Source organism: Rhincodon typus, chromosome 13, assembly GCF_021869965.1.
Source record: "Rhincodon typus isolate 14 chromosome 13, sRhiTyp1.1, whole genome shotgun sequence".
Classification (NCBI taxonomy): domain Eukaryota; kingdom Metazoa; phylum Chordata; class Chondrichthyes; order Orectolobiformes; family Rhincodontidae; genus Rhincodon; species Rhincodon typus.
In genome coordinates, this window is record NC_063344.1 from 5,327,896 (window position 1) to 5,347,820 (window position 19,925).

General features: G+C 39.9%; 1 protein-coding gene across 1 annotated transcript in view; it reads left to right on the plus strand.

The window, feature by feature from the left end:
* The first annotated feature begins 1,083 nt into the window (after window positions 1–1,083).
* The window catches only part of trpc1 (transient receptor potential cation channel, subfamily C, member 1), a 61,716-nt gene continuing 42,874 nt past the window's right edge, over window positions 1,084–19,925 (plus strand). The window contains exons 1-7 of the mRNA XM_048604489.1: window positions 1,084–1,178; window positions 4,412–4,563; window positions 4,658–4,759; window positions 6,470–6,571; window positions 10,299–10,501; window positions 15,931–16,062; window positions 18,740–18,935. Coding sequence (XP_048460446.1) covers window positions 4,423–4,563; window positions 4,658–4,759; window positions 6,470–6,571; window positions 10,299–10,501; window positions 15,931–16,062; window positions 18,740–18,935 — 876 coding nt within the window. The 5' untranslated portion in view covers window positions 1,084–1,178; window positions 4,412–4,422. The remainder of the gene's footprint in view (window positions 1,179–4,411; window positions 4,564–4,657; window positions 4,760–6,469; window positions 6,572–10,298; window positions 10,502–15,930; window positions 16,063–18,739; window positions 18,936–19,925) is intronic.

Sequence of the window (19,925 nt, forward strand, 5' to 3'; positions counted from 1 at the left end):
GTGATTGAGGCAAATAGTATAGATGCACTTAAGTGGAAGCTAGATAGCTATGTGAGAATCAGAACAGAAGGATATGTTGATAGTTTGCTGTTATATAAACAGAATCAGAGGAGGCACATGTGGACTCAATCACCTATTCCTGTGATGTGTATGCTATGCAATTATAATGTTAACGTGTACTCTGTCCATCACAGATTTCTGTATAATATTTCTATATAAATTAGGTGGTCCAAGGAGTTCCCAATTCCGTGGAGGTAGCAGCAGATTGAGGGTTTTCCATCTAGGCTGTATTTATGAGTAAATCAGGGGACAGTTTCTCTTTCATGCGGTGAATAGCTACTATCAGCAGCATGTAACTTGCATGGGGGCTATCACATAGCCATTCTTGACATTAGTCCAGATTTTCAAAATGTCTGGTTCAAGTCACCAACTCACAACAGTTGCAATCATGTCAACCCCAGCCCTGGTCAATCAAAACTTCCACCTCCCATTTATACTGAAAGAGAGACTCTGGAATATATTGCAATCTTCCTATACCTCGCTGAAAATTATTGAAGGGATCCAACACTGGATCGTCTGCACCAGTTCAGTCTTTTACAAACTATGACATTGAGCATTTGCAACAAAATCTGCTCTGGGTCAACAAAACCCCAAGTGACCACTCTAACAGTACTCCTTTACTGCAGTGAGACTTGGACTAACAGTTACGCATGAGAGCCCGAAAGAACTTAGACAGGCATTGCGTCCACTGTGTTCTCTTGGTTCATTGGGAGATCCAGCTCTACAAATGTTCAAAGAAAATTGGCTGCGATAAACACCATGTTTGGACAGTTGAAAAGTTTCTCCCCTACCATATCTCAACTCTTAAAAGTTCAGTGTTCTGGGGAGGACAATGAAAATGCTAAAGTTACTTTAAAGCCTTCCTTGCAGAATGGCTACATTGATATTAGTGATTGGGAAGAGTTACCTACCAGCTGTTCAAAATGGCGACAACTTGTTCATCAAACCGCATTGTACTTTGAGTCTAAATCCCTTAATGATGAAGTAGTGCAGTGGCAGAGATGGAAAGAAAATGAGACAAATCCTGCACCCTGGATCCCAATACCTCATGGACATCCTGACCCTTTTGTATCCAAGACATCTGTGGCTCTGGAATTGATCTATTTTGTCTCATGAAGGTGCGTAACTGAAACCTCCACCCCTGAATATATGTTATTCTTGAACCGAGGGGCAGCCAATATTTTTGACACTTAAAAAGTCAGCATAGAAGACAGGGAGCTACATATGGGAGGGTGAGAAATGGCGCATGACCTGATCAAAAACAAAGTGAAAGGGAAAATATTTTTTAAAAATGGCCTCTCCAGTTTGTAAAGAATCAAAAAATCATACCTGCGGTGTAGGAACCAAAAGCTTTAGGCTGGTTGAAAGTTTTTGAAGGCTTATCAAGGGACACATAGCCATCCAAACTCAACGGCCGCAGTGGGACCTTATGTGGTTGCAGCTCACTAAGAAACAGCCAAAATAAATGATTGTTCACTTGACCTGCACTGTAAACCAAACAAAAAAAAATCATTGTTCAGCACTTGGAATGTACGTAAAGCTTAATCTCAGTTAGAAGTTTGTGAGGGAACAGAAGTTTGAAGATTGGTAGCTTTGAAACTAATGGAAGAATGCACAATAGCCCACACTGAGTCTTGTGGTGGCGAAAGTAGCCAACAGGTTTGCTTGGGAATATTGAAAAGTAACTGGAACAGAACAGAAGGGAATGATGCATCCACAGTGGAGAGATGGTATATTAAAGTATCTAGAACTGAGGGGAATTTAAAAATAATATAGCTTACACATTCATAGAGGTCTGTGAATGTTTCCTAGAGAAGTAATTAACTTCCAAGATGATGTATAATAAAAGAGAATTCTCTGGGGAAGTAAGAAGTCAATCTAGTGGTTGAACATATCTAGGTGTAAACTAGATTATTTATTTAACTCTACTGTACTTCCTTTATTTAACTTGTTCTATTTCCAATAAAGTTTGTGTTTTATTTAAAAATGTGAACTTTTGTGGCTAAAATGATGCGTTTGAATTCCTCTTTAAAGGTAAACCTAATTGTATATAAACTGGATTGTAACAAGGTGTTGAAAAACCAACCATTTCAGCACATTATAATTCTCTCATGAGTTAGTCATAGAGGTGGTGTCAATATTTAGATTCAAGCTAACCACAGCTTGCATTTATTGCATGCCTTTTAATGTGGCAAAATGTTTGAGAGAAGGAACATCCATGAAGTGTTCCATTAATTGGAATATGTTAGTACAAATCCCAGACACTGGAAACTTTTCTAAAAATAAATTCAGATTTCCAGTTAATAGCTAGAAGCAAAACAAAGCAAAGTTTCTGTGTTAAGACACTTCTGATAACAGAAGATAAAAATCACTCCAGCTAATATAATTTTTGTATGCAACTTCTAGTTTAAATCATGCAATGGAATATTTGGCACGCCAAGAAAACAAACTTCACAGGTAAATGGTATACTGCCCTTTAACTTCTAAAAGTGAAGTTCTAAATTGGAGGAAGGCCAATTTTGATGGTATTAGGCAAGAACTTTCAAAAGTTGATTGGGGGCAGATATTCGCAGGTGAAGAGATGGTTGGAAAATGGGAAGCTTTCAAAAATTACATAACAAGAGTCCAGAGACAGTTTGTTCCTGTTAGGATGATGGGCAAGGCTTGTATGTGTAGGAAATGCTGGACAACTAGTGAAATTGAGGTTTTGGTAAAGAACAAGAAGGAAGCATATGTCAGGTTAGACAGCAGAGATTGTGTGAATCCTAGAAGAGAATAAAGGCAGTAGGAGTATACTTAGGAGGGAAATCAGGGGGGTAAAAAGGGGACATGAGGTAGCTTTGGCAAATAGGATTAAGGATAATCCAAAAGGGTTCTCCAAATACATTAAGGACGAAATAGTAACTACGGAGAGAATGGGATCTCTTAAAGATCAACAAGGCTGTCTATGTGTAGAACGGCAGGAGATGGAGAGATACTAAACAAGTATTTTGCATCCGTGTTTACTGTGTAGAAGAATGTGGAAGCTAGAGAACTTTGGGAAATAAATAGCGATATCTTGAAAAGTGGCCATATTACAGAGGAGGAGGTGCTGAATGTCTTAACCCGCAAAAAGGTGGATAAATCACCAGAACCTGATCAGGTTTACCCTAGAACTTTGTGGGAAGCTAGGGAAGTGATTGCTGGGCCCCATGCTGAAATATTTGTATTATCGATAGCTACAGGTGAAGTGCAAGAAGACTGTAGGTTGGCTAACGTGGTGCCACTATTTAAGAAAGGTGGTAAGGTAAAACCAGTGAACCATGAACTGGTGAGCATGACATCATTGTTGGGCAAGTTGTTAGAGGGATTCCTTTTTTTTCTCTCTATTCATTTGTGGGATGTGGATGTCGCTGGCTGGCCAGCATTTCTTGCCCATCCCTAGTTGCTCGTGAGAAGTTGGTGGTGAGCTACCTTTTTGAACCACTGTAGTCCTTCTGCTATAGGCACAATCCTGAGGGACAGGAAATACATGTATTTGGAAAGGCAAGAACAGAGCAGGAATAGTCGGCAAGGCTTTGTGTGTGAAAAATCATGTCTCACAAACTTGATTGGGTTTTTTTTTTGAAGAAGTGATGAAGAAGTTTGATGAAGGCAGAGTGGTGGACGTGATCTGTATGGACTTCTGTAAGGTGTTCGACAAGGTTCTGTGTGGTAGACTGGTTAATGAAGTTAGATCACATGCAAGACAGGGAGAACTAGCCATTTGGATATGGAATTGGCTTGAAGGTAGGAAACAGAGGGTGGTGGTGGAGGGTTGCTTTTCAGACTTGGAGGAAGGATCGGTGCTGGGTGCACTGCTTTTTGTATCGTTTGGTTGTGAACTTTGGAGGCATGGTTAGTAAGTTTGCAGATGACGCAAAATTGGTGGTGTAGTGAAGAAAGTTACCTCAGAGTACAAAGGGAGCATGATCAGATGGGTCGAGGAATGGCAGTTAAAAGTCAACCAGATTGCTGTGGGTCTGGAGTCCCATGTAGGCCAGACTAGGTAAGGAAGGCAGATTTCCCTTCCCCAAGGACATTTGTGAAATAGATGAGATTTTCCTGCTAATAATCAGCACTGGTTTCATGGTCATCATTAAATTCTTATTTCCTGATTATTTTTGAATTCGGATTCCATCATCTGCCATGGTAGGATTTGAGCCCAGGTGGGTTTTGAAATGCCAGAACATTTCTGGATCTCTGGATTAATAGTGTAGCAGTTATACCACCAGGCTATCGTCTATAGTTTATTTTATGTAGAATGTGTGTCTTTGCAGTACTATATAGGGTTATCTAAATTTTTAACATTTGTGACTTTTGTACACCACAGGAGACAATTACATGGTCAAAAAGCTGCTTGATGAGAAATTCAGTGAGCTGAATATAAATTGTGTGGATGTTCTGGGGAGGAATGCAGTTACCATTGCCATTGAAAATGAAAATCTGGATATCTTGCAGTTTCTCTTGGATCGTGGCTGCCAGGTACCAATATTTATTGTTGCTAAACATGTTTCTACAGTAATTGATTTAAATATAAGTTTTAAAAAGTTGAGTAACTTTTTTCCATTCATTCTAGACTACAGATGCTCTACTTGTGGCGATTAGCTCTGAAGTTGTTGGTGCTGTTGATATTCTTCTCAATCATCGTCCCCGACGTTCATCCAAGCCAACTATAGCAGTTAGTGAATTCTGGTTACTTACATGTGTTTTGAAATTTCCATTGCAAGTTTTGCAAACTGATTTGTCCCTTCTCCTGCTCGCAGGCGGCCAAGTGATATTTCTTATCATCCCACAGGAATTACTGTTGATACGTATTATTTATAATTTATGAGAATGACATTGATGAGATGATTGAATGCATTCCAGCCAATATCATTTCTCTGACAAACAGTTGGTCCCAAGGTATTCCTGACCTCTATATAAAGTTGTTAGACAACCCAAACCAATTCAGCAACAATCCTGTTATTGTCTAAGGGGTGAATCATTTAAGGCTGAACTAAGGAGAAATTTCTTCACTCAGTGGGCTCAGTTCTGATGAAGGGTCCCAACCCGAAACATCAACTTTCCTGTTCCTCTGAAGCTGCCTGACCTGCTGTGTACCTCCAGCTCCACACTGCGTTTACCCTTCACTCAGTGGGCTGTGAGGCTTTGGGATTCATTACCTCGGAGAGTTGGAGATGCTTGGTTGTTGAATATATACAAGACTGAGGTTGATCAATATTGGGGAACTAAGAGAATTAAGGAATGGGGAATGTATGAAAAGCTGTGTAAAAGACCTGTGGAACAGGGTTAAGGGATCTTGTAGCTTACCACTGCTCTGGACAATCCATGTAGAAGCCCCACATAATGTGACAGCCATGGGCCAGAAATAAAAAGAAAAGCCTTTGTTGTAACCTGTTGTTTTACTATACTGATCGTGTGAATAATTATTACCAAGTGATGTAACCTTAATGGACCCTTTCTTCCACCTTTGTTGTTAGACTCTCATAACTGATATTTTAAATATACTGTGTAATATGAGAAAGTGAACCAGCTAAATACTCATGACGAGAATATTTTCTAGTTGACTGAGCTTTGAATGGCAGTCTGCTGCAAATGATAGAATATAGGCCTGCATTTTACCATGAAGGACTCTCAATTTCAACCTCTCCCCTAGCCAGATGTGTGGTAACCCTTAGACTAAACCACCACCAGTTGTTTCTCTCTAATTAAGTCACCAGCCCTATGGTCCTGTGATGTGATTTTTACTTCTTACTGTAGACTAGTAGCCAAGATTATACACACGCACATTGAATTTTTCGTCGCAGGTGTTTTGTGGAAGAATGAAGCAGAAAGGAAACAGCACTTCAGGAGTCTGAATTCTAGTTCTCCATCTGTTTTGTAAGGTTCTTAGTGGCAATTTGAATAACAGTGTAGGTACTCATAGTCATAGAGTTATACAGCGTGGAAACAGACCCTTCAGTCCAACTCGATGGGCAGATGTTGCCTTTTTATCCTTTTGATTGAGGGTGCCATATCGTTTGGGAGAGCAGACTGTGGTGAGCTGTTTTTAAAGTTAAAGGTTTTGCTATGCTTGTTGGTGCTTAATCAAAGGTGTACTGTATTATAGAAAAGTAAGTTTTTCTAAAAAAAGACATCACTTGTCAAAAGAAATGGCACTTGCCAGGTTTTGAAACTGGCTTCAAACTAAAAGGGGAAACCTTCATCTCTGCCTTAGGCTACGCTACAGTGAACTAAATGGCTAATAAAACACTTGCAATCAAATTAACAAATAGCAAAAAGTATCTGAAATGGCAGTTTTTTTAACATCACTTTCTTGTGGATCACAACGTAAATAAAAATGAGGTAGAATTCATGGAAAAATCTGACTTATTTAATTTGGCTCCAGTTCCAGATGTTTACAGAAGAATCAATGTCGATTTTGTGTAACACAAGCAAGTACAGACCGTTGATTGATCCTTTCCTTTGGATTGAACAGCAACACTATACAGTTAGTACAACAAATACTATCTCTAGCTCTTGAACTCTTACTCTGCTGAATAAACAGGGTCTTGGACAGTTACATAACAAGTACTGTTTCTGCCACTTGCAGTACTGACTAAACAGAAATCCTGTACAATTAATTACACCATTAAGCCTACATTGGTGTTTTTCCAAAACAACTGCCTCCATTGCTTGTGCAGCCATTTTTTTCTCAATAAACAGGGGCTCCACAGTTTCAAGTAGTGTCAGTTTTTTGTCGTAACTGTATCCCAATGAATTAGTAGGGACTGGGAAGGTTGTTGAGCTCAGTTCACTGAATGGCTGATTTGCAATGCAAGATGATGCCAGTAACGTAAGTTTAAATCTTGTACCAATGCTCCTTGCCTGATGTGTGGTGACCGTCAGGTTAAAATGAACATCAGTTGTCTCTGTGTCTAATAAGAGAGGTATGGCCCTCTGGAGCTATGATAACTGTGTTGAGAAACATTCAGCCATGATCAAATGGCAGAGAGAACTTGATCAGCCAAATGGCCTAATTCTGTTCCTATAGCTTATAGACTTTCACTTTAAAGTAACAACTTCAAAAAGGTGCTCAATCGATTATCCACTTGTACTGGAGGTCTTTGGGTGCAATAGGTAGCATCCCTGGCTCCCAGAAATTGTGACTTGATGGTCAAGCAAGGCACATTCATAGTAATACTAAACAGGTTGAGTATCAATCTGCATGTCCTTTCAACATACACCAGTGGCAGGCGGGTAAGAGCAGGAAAGATTATTCCCGATCACCTGTGTGATGGAAAAAAAACTGGAGCCTCTGCCATCAATATTCAGAGTGCTGGACTATAGCATGCTTGTAAAAGTGCATGTTGCCACAGCAACTCCTTGGGGTGGGTCTTTTGGAGATTGCTGGATAGATATTGAGGATCAGATTGGTGCCAACAGAGTGAGGATTAAAACAAAAATAGATATTGCTGGAAAAGGTCAGAAGGTCTGGCAGCATTTGTGGAGCGAAATCAGTTCTGAGGAAGGGTCACTCGACCCGAAACCTGCCAGACCTGCTGAGCTTTTCCAGCAATTTCTACTTTTGTTTCAGATTAACAGCATCCGCAGTTCTTTTGGTTTTTATTTAGCATGGGGATTGATCCTTGTTGCAGTTGGAATGGATTTTGAATATGCCTCCTTGTCTTATGTGTGGTGCAGAGCATTGGATGTGCCTTTGGGGAGGGAAGATGAAAATCTTGTACTGGTAGGTTCCATGAAACCTCATCAAGAATTGTGTCTTCTCTTTATTACTAACGGTCCTTTGTGCTTTTTTAACCAATTTTCGTGTAAAACTGAGACTTGCTGCACATTTTCAAGAAAAGAAACCTGATAAATATGAACAGTTCTGACTTCAAATATGTATTGGCCATAATTTCAATCTGTGACTTAAGACCCTTGGTTTCCAATGCTATGTTTGACCATTTGAACATATGATTTATTAAGCATGACATTATCTTAATTTTAATGTGGATTGGAAGAACCCTGCCATAAACTGCCTTGTGTCTGCTTCTGCAGCACTATCATAGGTTAAATTGTATGAGAACTAGGAGCAGGAGTAGGCCATTCAGCCCATCAAGCTTGTTCTACGGTTTATAACAGTCATAGCAGATCTCATCTTGCCTTTAACTCTCCATAACCCTTTAACCCATTGTTAATTAAAATATGTCTATCTCCTCCATAAATGTATTCAGTATGCTGTCATCCACTACGGTGTTGGGTAATGAATTCACAGATTCACGATCTTTTGGGAGAAGTAATTCCTCCTAATCACCTTTTTAAATCTGCCCACCTCCCTTTAGCCTAAAACTATGACCTTTCTTTCTAGATTGTCCAATGGGAGAAAGCATCCGCTCTGTGTCTACTTTATCAATCCCCATTAGCATCTTGTGTATCTCATTTGGTTATTAAAAATCAAATTCTCTTTAAAATCATATCGCTGTGGATGACATAATATATCTATCCTAAAGTAAAATGGAGCTGAGACTATGTGCACATGTATGTCTAAGAAAAGACTAAAGAATTACACTTGCCAAGAAACTTAACGTCTGCTCATTTCAAGCCTTCATAATGAAAATGGTCGGACATCATAAATTTCATATGAAGATTTATTTTGTGATCTGCGTTGAAAGTTTGGTCCCTGAAAGTGGCGACACAAGTGGATAAGGTGATAAAGAAAGCATACAGCATGCTTGCCTTTAGTGGTCGGGGCATTGAGTATAAAAGATGGCAAATCATGTTGCAGCTGTATAAGGCTACATTTGGAGTATTGTGCTGAAAACAACAAATGCTGGAGAGCACAGGGGTCAGAAGGTATCCATGGAAAGAGATCAAGCTAACGTTTCGAGTCTAGATGACTCTTCATCAGAGCTGGAGTATTGCGTACATTTCTGGACACCACACTACAGGAAGGATGTGGAGGCTTTGGAGAAGGTGCAAAAGAGGTTTACCAACATGTTGCATGGATTGGAGTATATTATCTATAAGGAGAGGTTGGGCAAACTGGGATTGTTCTTGCTAGAGCATGGGAAGCCATGCAGCAACCTTACGGAAATGGGAAATTATGAGAGGTGTGGATAGGTTGGAGGTCAAAAACAAGGGAGCATAGGTTTAACGTGAGAGGAGGAATGTTTAAAGATGTCAGAGGAAAGTTTTTTACACAGAGGCGGTAGGTGCCTGGAACATGTTGCCAGGGGAGGTGGTAGAAGCAGGTACGTAAGCAACGTTTAAGAGGTATTTAGACAGGCATATGAACAGGCAGGGAATAGAGGGATATGCACCATGTGCAGACAGACGGAATTAGTTTAGAATGCCATCATGGTTGGCACAAACATGGTAGGCTGAAGGGCCTGTTCCTGTGCTGTACTGTTCTACATTCTATGTTCATGTCATGTTGAGTCCAACACATTTGCTTGTCCAGGAGACCTAACTACTGGGCCCAGTGGATTTGCATGAAGGTTCTGCTTTTGAATAAAGGCCCATCTAGCTGCAAAATGCAGCCCCCTAAATGCTGGATTCCCATTTTTCCAAAATGAATTATGACACCAACATAATTGTTAATCACTGCCATTTGCAAAAAGAATTTTAAAAGTAAAACCTTTATTAATGAGAGATATTTTAATAAGTAATTAAAAAAAGGCTAAAATCTTCTGATTGCATGTTTCACACTGTTAAACAATATGATTATCGCAAACTCCTCTGCTCGTTCATTTTGGTTCTCAAGACTACTATTAATAGAGATAGAAAGTAGTGCTTGCAAATAAATTGGAGATTTCTTGATGAACTGTGACAAAACTGAAAAATGTATATGTTTGAACATAGCTTATTTTTTTAAAAAAATGGACTTTTCTTATCTTTAGATTATTATTAAATACACAATCACAAATTTTGCAACTTTTTCAAGCACTTTATTCAGCAACATTTGTGATTAAAACAGATAAAAATGTTTGACATTCAGCACTTTTCCCCCCATTTAAAAGCATCTTGTCCTGTTATGCATCCCACTGTTCCAAAACTCAGTGTTCTAAATCTTGTTCTATCGAGACGTTAATCAAGGCTTCTAACCTGTTCTTGCTATGTTTCAGACAATTCAGTGTATCTCAAAATACATTAAAAATAATAGATCCTAGACTCTTGTTACAATGATGCACTTCATTAATTTTGCTCCATCTTTTTGTTGGAACTTGTCCAAATAGAAATTAATGCAGAGAATTCAGAATCCCGAATATTCCACTACAATGGATGTGGCTCCTGTTATCCTTGCTGCTCATCGCAATAACTATGAGATCCTGACTATGCTACTCAAACAAGACCTGTCATTGCCAAGACCACATGCAGTAGGATGTGAATGCACACTGTGTAATGCAAAGAACAAAAAGGATAGCCTGCGCCATTCTAGGTTAGTAAAACACATTAAGATATAACGAGTGTGTTTATATTTCTAATTGTTACAATTGTATTAGATACATACTTTAAATTTCATGTTATGTGTATGCAGAAAAATTTTGGCTAAGTTAAAAGTAATCTGGAATTTGCACTTCCTGAGTGAGTGGAAGAAGCAGAATCAGTAATCACTTCAAAAAATCATTGGATAAATACTTGTAGAATAAAAAGAGATGAGGACCTATGGAGAAGGAGCAGGCAATTTCCTAAGGCTTCTTGACAGCACCTCACAAACATGACAACAGGTGAATGGGAACAGATCACCTTCAAGTTTCTTTCCAAGTTACACATCCTCCTGATGTGCAGGCACAGATTCATAGAAATGTGCCGCGTGGAAACAGACCCTCTGGGGTCTCGTCCATGCCGACCAGGTATCCTGAATAAATCTAGTTCCATTTGCCAGCATTTGGCCCATATCCATCTAAACCCTTCCTACTCTTATACCCATCCAGGTGCTTTTTAAATGTTGTAGTTGTACCAACCTCCACCACTTCCTCTGGCAGCTCATTCCATACATGCACCACCCTCTGTGTGAAAAAGTTGCCCCTTAGGTCCCTTTTAAATGTTCCCCTCTCACCTTAAATCTATACTGTTTAGTTGTGGCATTCTCCACCCATATTTACCCATTGCATGCCCCTCGTGATTTTATAAGCTTGTATATCACTGGGTCACAATTCTGGAACTTCCTATCTAACATTTTTCTTTCTTCCTTCACGGGATGATGTCACTGTCTAGGCCAGCATTTATTGCCCCTCCTTAATTGCCCAAAGGCCAGTTATGATTCAATCATATTGCTTTGGATCTTGAGTCACATGAAGGCTAGACCAGGTAAGGATGTCAGTTTCCATCCCTAAAGGGAGTTAGAGTAACAAATAGGTTTTTCCTGACACTGACAATGGTCATCTTTAGACTGTAAATTCCAGATTGTTTTTTAAATTAAATTCAAATTCCACCATCTGCCATGGTGGATTTGAGCCTGCGTCCTCAGAACATTACCTAGGTCTCTGGATTAACAGTCCAACGATAATACCATTAGGCTGTCACCATCCCGTTCTGCAATATTCTGGGATACCTTCACCATGTGATTTCAAGCAGTTCAAACAAAAGGCTCATCTTTTCAAGGGCAACTCAGGATGTCAAGAATGTCCACGTGCTCTGAAGTAATATTCAATAAATGCCGCAGTGATTGGATCCTCTTTTAAAGAGCTGGCACAGGCACAATTGGCTGAATATCCTTCTGAATTGAGTGTACATATATAAATAATTCGCATTCGCTCTCCATCAGGCCATCTTTAAAGCCACAGAATTAATGTAAGTTAGAAGAGGTCGTAATATTGTTTATTAATAGAGCTAGTGCTATTAAAATAAGTAAAGTTCACACAATCTGATCAGACCATTGAACTTCTTTCTCATTGGTGAGGCACGGGTGGTGGTTTAACCTGGGGGTCCCCGTGCCTCAGAAGAGGAGAGAGGTTGAGAAGGAGAATCCTTCATGGTAACCACAGCTGGGAATTGAACCCACGCTGTTGGCTTCACTATGCATTGCAAACCAGCTGTTCAGTCAACTGAGTTAACCAACCCCTTATAGTGAGTGCTATGAGTAAGAAAATAGGCTGGCTTCCCATGTTATCTATGATTATGTCACATTTTGGGAACTGAATTGTGGTGGATCAAGTAATTAGAAAGACAAATGGAATACTGGCTTTTATTAGCAAGAAAATAGGAATGTAGGAATGTACAGTTAGGGGATACTGTTCGCTGCAGCTCGGATAGAAAATCCCGAAGACTGTGTTGCTTGCCTGGTGCCATGGTTCATGACATTTATTCTGCACTGAAGGCAAACTTGGTGAGAGAAGAAGGATCCAGTTGTTGAGGTTCACACAGGTATCAACGACACAGGTAGGGTTAGGAAAGAAGATCTGCTGAGGAATGCTGAGTGACTTGGAGCTAAAATGAAAAGCAGAACCATAAAGTTAATAATCTCAGGATTGCTATCTGAGCCACGTGAAAATTGGTGTCAGCTAAATAAATCTAAAGAAGAAAATGCATGGCTCAAGGATTGGTGTAGGAAGAATGGGTTCTGATTCTTGGGGCACTGGCACCAGCACTGTGGAAAGAGAGCTGTTCATTTGGAACAGGCTTCATTTAGGCAATGCTGGCACCAGTGTTCTAGTGAATTGTGTAACTATGGTTGTAGATAGGGCTGAAAACTAATTAACCTCTTGACATTCAATGGTGTTACCATCACTGAATCCCCAACTATCAACAGCTCTGGGGGTTACCATTGAACAAAAATTAAACTGGACTAGCCGTTCAACTGCTTTAGCTACAAAAGCAGGTGAGAGACTAGGAATCTTACAGTGAGTAAATCATCTCCTGACTCCCCAAAGCCTGTTCACCATCTACAAGTTAGAGTGTCATGGAATGTTCCCTGCTTGCATGAATGGATGCAGTTCCAACAATATTCAAGAAGCTTAACACCATCCAGGACAAAGCAGCCCCACTTAATTGGCACCACATACACAAGCAACCACGCACTTCACCACTGACACTCAATAGCAGCAATGTGTGCCACCTGCAAAATACTGCTTGAACTACACCTTCCAAAACCTACAGCTACTTCCATGTAGAAGGACAGGGGCAGCAGATATATGGGAACACCACATACAAGTTCCATTCCAAGCCACTCACCTTCCTTAGTTGGAAATATATTACCAAATTTCATTCACTGTTGCCAGTGTTAAAATCCTGGAATTCCGTCCCTAATAGCATTGTGGATCTACCTACAGCACATGAACTGCAGTGGTTCAAGAAGGCAGCTCACCACCACCTTCTCAGGTGACTTAGGATGGGCAATAAATGCTGGCCAACCTGTGACGCTCACATCCTGTAAATGATACTTTAAAAAAATTTTCTGGTCAAAAAGAAGAACTCAGTAAGAAGAGTGACTCACCCATGGTTAATAAGGGCAGCCAGGGAAACTATCCAATCAAAAACTAAGACATACAAAGTTGCAAAAACTAGTGGTAGGCCAGATAATTAGGATTCTTTTTCGGAAGCAGTTGTGGATGATTAAAATGTTCAATTAAAATAGATTATGAAAATAAATTGCCAAGACGTACAAAATAAACAGCAAGAGTTTGAGGTGCATGGAAAGGAAGAGAATGACTGGTGAGCCTATCAGCAGCAAACTTGAGAGGGACCAGCCTATGATTGGCGGCGCAGTGCAGAGCTAAGAAGGTAAGTCCTGGCAGTGAGGGAGTCACCAGGGGAGCAGGAGCTGCCTTTGGACGGAGATGTAGAGCCTTCTGCTGAGAGCGGCAGCTTTTGGCGTGAACTGGACTTTGCGGGGCTTTTGATGGAGAGTGAGTGCAGAATCTTGAGTAAGGAAATCTTGATATCACTGAAGTGGTGAATTATTTGCAAGTTTATATGAAATCTCTAGATTATGACTGCAAAACCTACTACGTAGGATGGTGCTTTTGTAAGTTTGTCAGTTGTTAACTTTAAATTTGAGATTGTCATTTTTGCAGTTGAAGTGGTAGCATTACCTGGTTGAAATGTTCCAGCTTTGTGCAGATGCACTGAAAACCTATTAGCTGCTACCTCACTAATCTATCCACTATATTGTCATAATTAATGTACAATCAAATCTCCCCTCAGCCTCCTCTATTCAAAGAAAACAACTCCAGCCTATCCAATATTTCGTTATAGCTAAAATTCTCAATTTCTTTTGATTTTTTTTTTAGGACGTGGGCTTTGGTATTGGCCAGCATTTATTTCCCATCCATAGTTGCCCTTGAGAAAGGTGATGGTGAGCTATCATTTTGAACTGCTGCAATCCATGTGCTGTAGGTACACCCACAGTGCTGTTAGGGAGTGAGTTCCAGGGTTTTGACCCAGAAATATGAAGGAATGGTGGTAGAGAGAGAGATAGTGGGAACTGCCGATGCTGATTGAATTTGGCTTTCAAAGCTTCATCAGCTTGAAGTTTCATTGTTTAAGATTAAGCACATGGTTCCATAAGGGCTTTTGTGTCTTCAAGTATTGTAGAGGGGCTTCACTGAGGTTCTGCTAGGTGTGGAGACCAGTATTGCAAACAAAATTTTGTACAATAACATAGGAATGAACCATAATGTATGGATCAGTATAGTCAACTAGAATTTCCAAAGTTCCTTTCTGTAGGCAAAAGGAAAAAAAGGCATTAAGACAGAATACTTGACCAGATATGATCTGTTTGTAATTAGACCACTTGGATTTGAAAAATCTGAAATATAGGGCCCTATATCTAATTAAGTTTTTAAAAAATTTATTCATGGGATGTGGACACTTCTGGCCAAGCCAGAATTTATTTCCCGTTTCTATTTGCCCTAGAGCAAGTGGTGGTGAGTTACCTTTTTGAACCACTGCAGTTCTTGGGATATAAGGATACATACCATGTGCTGTTAGCAAAGGAATTCCAAGATGTTGACTCAGCGACATTGAAAGAACAGTGGTATAGCTTCCAGTCCGAGTCATGAGAGAGGAACTTGCAACCAGTCTGTTCCATGCATCTGATGCCCTTGCACTTCTAGGTGGTAGAGTTTGTGAATTTGGAAGGTGCTGTCTAAGAAACCTTGCTGGATTTCTGCAGTGCATCTTGAAAAGGGCACACATGGCTGCCATTGAGTATCAGCGATGGAAGGAGTGAATGTTGATAGATGTGGTGCCAATCAAGTGGGCTGTTTTGTTTTGTCCTGAATGGCATCAAACTTCTTTAATATTGTTGGAGTTGCACCCATTCAGGCAAGTGGGGAATATTCCATCACACTCCTGACTTGTGCCTTGTAGATAGTGGGACAGCCTTTGGGGAGACAGGAGGTGATTTATTTTTCACAGAATTCGCAGCCACTGACCTGCTCTTGTAGTTTTGCTCCAGTTCAGTTTTTGGTCAATGGTAACCGCTGCCGCTACCGCTGCCCACCCACTCCCCCTCCCCACCAACCCAAGGATGTTGGTATTGGGGGGATTCAGTGATCACAACACCATTGAATGTCATGGGATGGGAGAAGTTTGGATTCTGTCTTAAAGGTGGTCATTGCCTGGCATTGTGTGGTGTAAGTATAAATTGCCGTTTATCAATCAAAGTTATTCAGGTTTGCTGCGTATGATCACAGTGCTGAATGTTAATAATTTAACTATTATTCCACGTGTTAAAATAGAAATGAACGTGCATGATGATCATATACAGTGTTTACCAAACATCGGTGACATTGTCGCTTGCAAAGTATTTTTCACAATGCCAAAGTCTCACGAAACTGAAATAGCAAATGTTCAAAATTGGAATAATATTTAGGAATAAACAATATGCAGAATGGAATGAAGCACATAATTTCTTTTTTGTAGGTTCCGTCTTGATATCTACCGCTGCCTGTCTAGTCCATCACTGATCATGCTTACAGAGGAGGATCCTATACTAAGAGCCTTTGAACTCAGCGCAGATTTGAAGGAACTGAGTCTCGTAGAGGTGGAATTTAGGTACAAATGTTTGAGAAAATTGACATAAAACACCCAAGATGTAAAAATTAAAATTCAATCACAGTAAAGTCAACAAATACATAACAAACACAAGGTGATAGTGTGGAAACATATATAAGTGGATACACTTTTCATTTCTCCTATCCCTCAACCATTATGTTTAATGTGATTTGTTAAAATTGGGCTGCATATTCCCTATTCTGTCAAAAATCTGCCTCTTTTTCTGTATTTTGTCTGGATCATTCAAAGAAAAATATCAAGGAAGCTGACCACAAGCAAATGAAGAAAATTATTAACACATCAGAAAATTTCAAACAATTAGTTGTCCTGCAAGGGAGCACAAAATCTTTCATTTATTTTCCGTACAGTGCAATCAAAACTGATACTGGTCTGTTCTTACAGGCATACGACAAACGGCACAATGGCTTAACAATTAACCAATGACTTGTTGTACTATGAAATAGCTCCTCCTCAGACATTTAAAGTTTGTTTCTTGATTCTTTTTCTTGACTTCATTCTGTATTTTTTCTCTTTCGGGAGCTTTTGTATCCTGATTTTATTTTATTGATTGTGCTTATGCAACTTTTATGTTTCTTTCTTGATCATTTGTGCCTCCCGAACGCCTACTGTCCATTATGATACTTCAATTCTCACTGCATTTTTTAATCCAATTTCAACAGCTGCACTCAGTTCTATTACCTACATAGAGAGACTGCTTACTTCACTGCCTCTCCCCCTCCATTTCCAGCAGACAGTGAAAGATCATATTCATGAATCACCCAATGTGCTGGATATGAATCAAGAGGTGAATGTTGCTAACAAAAATCTCCTTAATTGTACCAAGGAAATCTGTGACTTGCATGTTGCTGCTAGTACTGCACGACTTCCTTGGAGAGCTAGTGGAACGGTTGTAACCTGACTGGACTGGTATTTCAGAGGCCCTGACTAATGTTCTAGGGACATGGATTCAAATCCTACCATGGCAGCTGGTGGAATTTGAACTCAGTACAAATCTGGAATCTTGAGTCTAGGGAATGATTATGACCATTAAGCAGCCATTGATTATTTGTTCACTATTGTCCTTCAGGAAGGGAAATCTGCCATCCTTGCATGTGGCTCCAGACCCATAGCAACGTGATTAACTCTTTACTGCCCTCTGAAATGGCCCCAACAAGATGCTCAGTTCAAGGCCAATTAGATAGGTAACAAATGCTGACCTTGTCCACATCCCATAAAGGTTTCCTTGTGCCACTAGGAAGCACCTGCTACTGTTGTAGTTATGTTTGGCTGTACTTTGTTATTATGTCATTAAAGTTTAATTCTCATCATATTGCACATGAACTTGTCTTCTCCAAAGGCTCACCATAAGTTCGAACTTATGATGGTGTAGAAATTCATGTCATGAGGCATACACATTCTACCACAATGGTAACATTTATTAATATAGGATGTATAATATTAATCCAATTGTGGTAGGATAAAAATCTCTGATGGAACTATGGTTTGCATAAAAATAAATCACCAGAGAGGCCGACCTCTGTAACTGTAGCTACTCATACTGAGATAGAAATTTGCCTTGGTTAGTAATGTATGCCCTGCCTATTCTATGGTCAATTCCTTTCATTTCATTGAAACTAATTGTCGGGTGGGCATAGAGGTAATGGGCATCTAATGCCATTAACATCCACCACCACCACCACCACCACCATTTTGTACTATCACTGATTATAACTGTCTTTCATTGAGTTTTTTCTTGCTAAACTCTGTATTAATCACTGGCTGAAATCACTGACCTACGGTTTTGTGAAACAGCTCTGCAGAGTACAACTCTCAAAATACTAGCAAAAACCTCAGGAATATTCATATTAAAATACAACTTAAATAATTTATTCACCATAATGCAGTGGTCCTGCCCGCTAGCCCAGAGTTATCTGGGAGATCAAGAATTAGTAATTTATGAAATGCGTTTTGTGCTTTTAGAATATCTTAAAATATTCATTTTCTGTAAACTACTTTTAAAGTATTGTCACTGAAGCAACCACACCAGATATGTCGCCAGATAATTTGTTTTTTTTTTAATGGTTATTTAAAGAATGAATGTTGACTTTAACAGTGGAATAACTCTCCTGCAGTCCTCCTAGCATTATCACTACCTTATGCCCCGAGAGAGTGCACTTTGTATCAACATAAAGGTCTCATCTTAAAAATTGGCATTCTGCACCAATACAGCCCACCCTTAGTATTTCAGTGATTTATCAGCCATTGTTATGTGCTCACATTACTGGAGTGGGGTTTATACGCACAACTTTATGATTCAAACACCATTTCTCTGTCCAGTTACATCTAAAATACCCATTGTGTTATTTGAATGAGAACTGGGAGTTCTTCCTGAATCTGTGGCCAGCATTCCTTCCTCAACCAATACCACCAAAATCAACTCATCGTGCTATTCATTTATTCACTGTTTCAGAGTCCTTGCTATACCAAACTCAGCTGCTGTATTTGTCTTCAAATCATCAGTCATTGAACGTCATTAGTTATTAATAAAGATAGCATGCTTTGCAATATCCTGCAGATGTGAAAAGTCTATTTAAGTGCAAGTGTTTTTTCCCTTCTGACACATTGAACATTCCTACCATGATTTATAAGACAGAAACTTGTTTGTAAATATTTTCAGGAATGACTATGAGGAACTAGCACAGCAGTGTAAGACCTTTGCAAAAGATCTCCTAGCACAGGCCCGGAATTCCCGTGAATTAGAGGTTATCTTAAATCATACGTCCAGTGATGAACCAATTGACAAAAGAGGATTGCTTGAGGAGAGGATGAACCTAAGTCGACTTAAACTAGCAATTAAGTACAACCAAAAAGAGGTATGTATTCTAACAAAATCTGTATAGCAGCGTTGCTACTCAGTTGTGCAAGGAATTTTTAAAAAGTGTGTAAATAGTATTGGAGAGACAGTGGTATGATGGTAATGTTACTGAACTAATAAAGCCTAGAGACCCATGCTCTGGGAAGGGGATTCAAATCCCATCACGGCAGTTGGTTGAAGTTAATTTCAGTTAATTGAAAAGCTATTCTGAGGGCTCTTCTGGTGTGCTGGTATTGTTACTACCTCTGTGCCAGGGGAAGCCTGGCCACCTGCTCCAGACGTGTGCAATATCCTTACTTGGATGGGACCATATGTAATTCCATGGTCACTGCATTCTGGGTTGACACTTCTCTCTGAAATGGCCTAGTAAACCACTCCGTTCATAAAATCATACAGCACAGAAAAGGCCTTTGGCCCATCTAGTCTGCACCAACCTATCCCACTTTTCTGCACTTAGCCCACAACCTTGAATGTTGTGACATTTCGAGTGCTCTTCTAGTTACTTTTTAAAGGTTGTGAAGTTTCCATCCTCTACTACCCTCACAGGTAAGGCATTCCCCAATTCCCACCACCCCCGGGTGAAAAACAGTTTCCTCAAATCCCATTGAAATCTTCTAACATTCATCTTAAAAATAGGCCCTCTTGTTATTGACTTTTCATCTAAGGGGACCAGCTGCTTCCTATCTACCCTGTCCATGCCCCTCACAATCTTATATACTTCAATCAGGTCCCTTCTCTGCTCAGAAGAAAACAATCCAAGCTTATTCTGCCTCTCTTCATAGCTGAAATGCTTTGTCCCAGGCAACATCCTGGTGAATCTTCTTTGCAGCCCCTCCAAAGCAATTAGTTCCTTCCTATAGTGTGGTGATCAGAACTGCACACAATACCCTAGCTGTGGCCTAACCAAAGTTCTGTACAACTCGAATATTAGCTACGAGACTACAAGGTGCAGAGCTGGATGAACACAGCAGGCCAAGCAGCATCATAG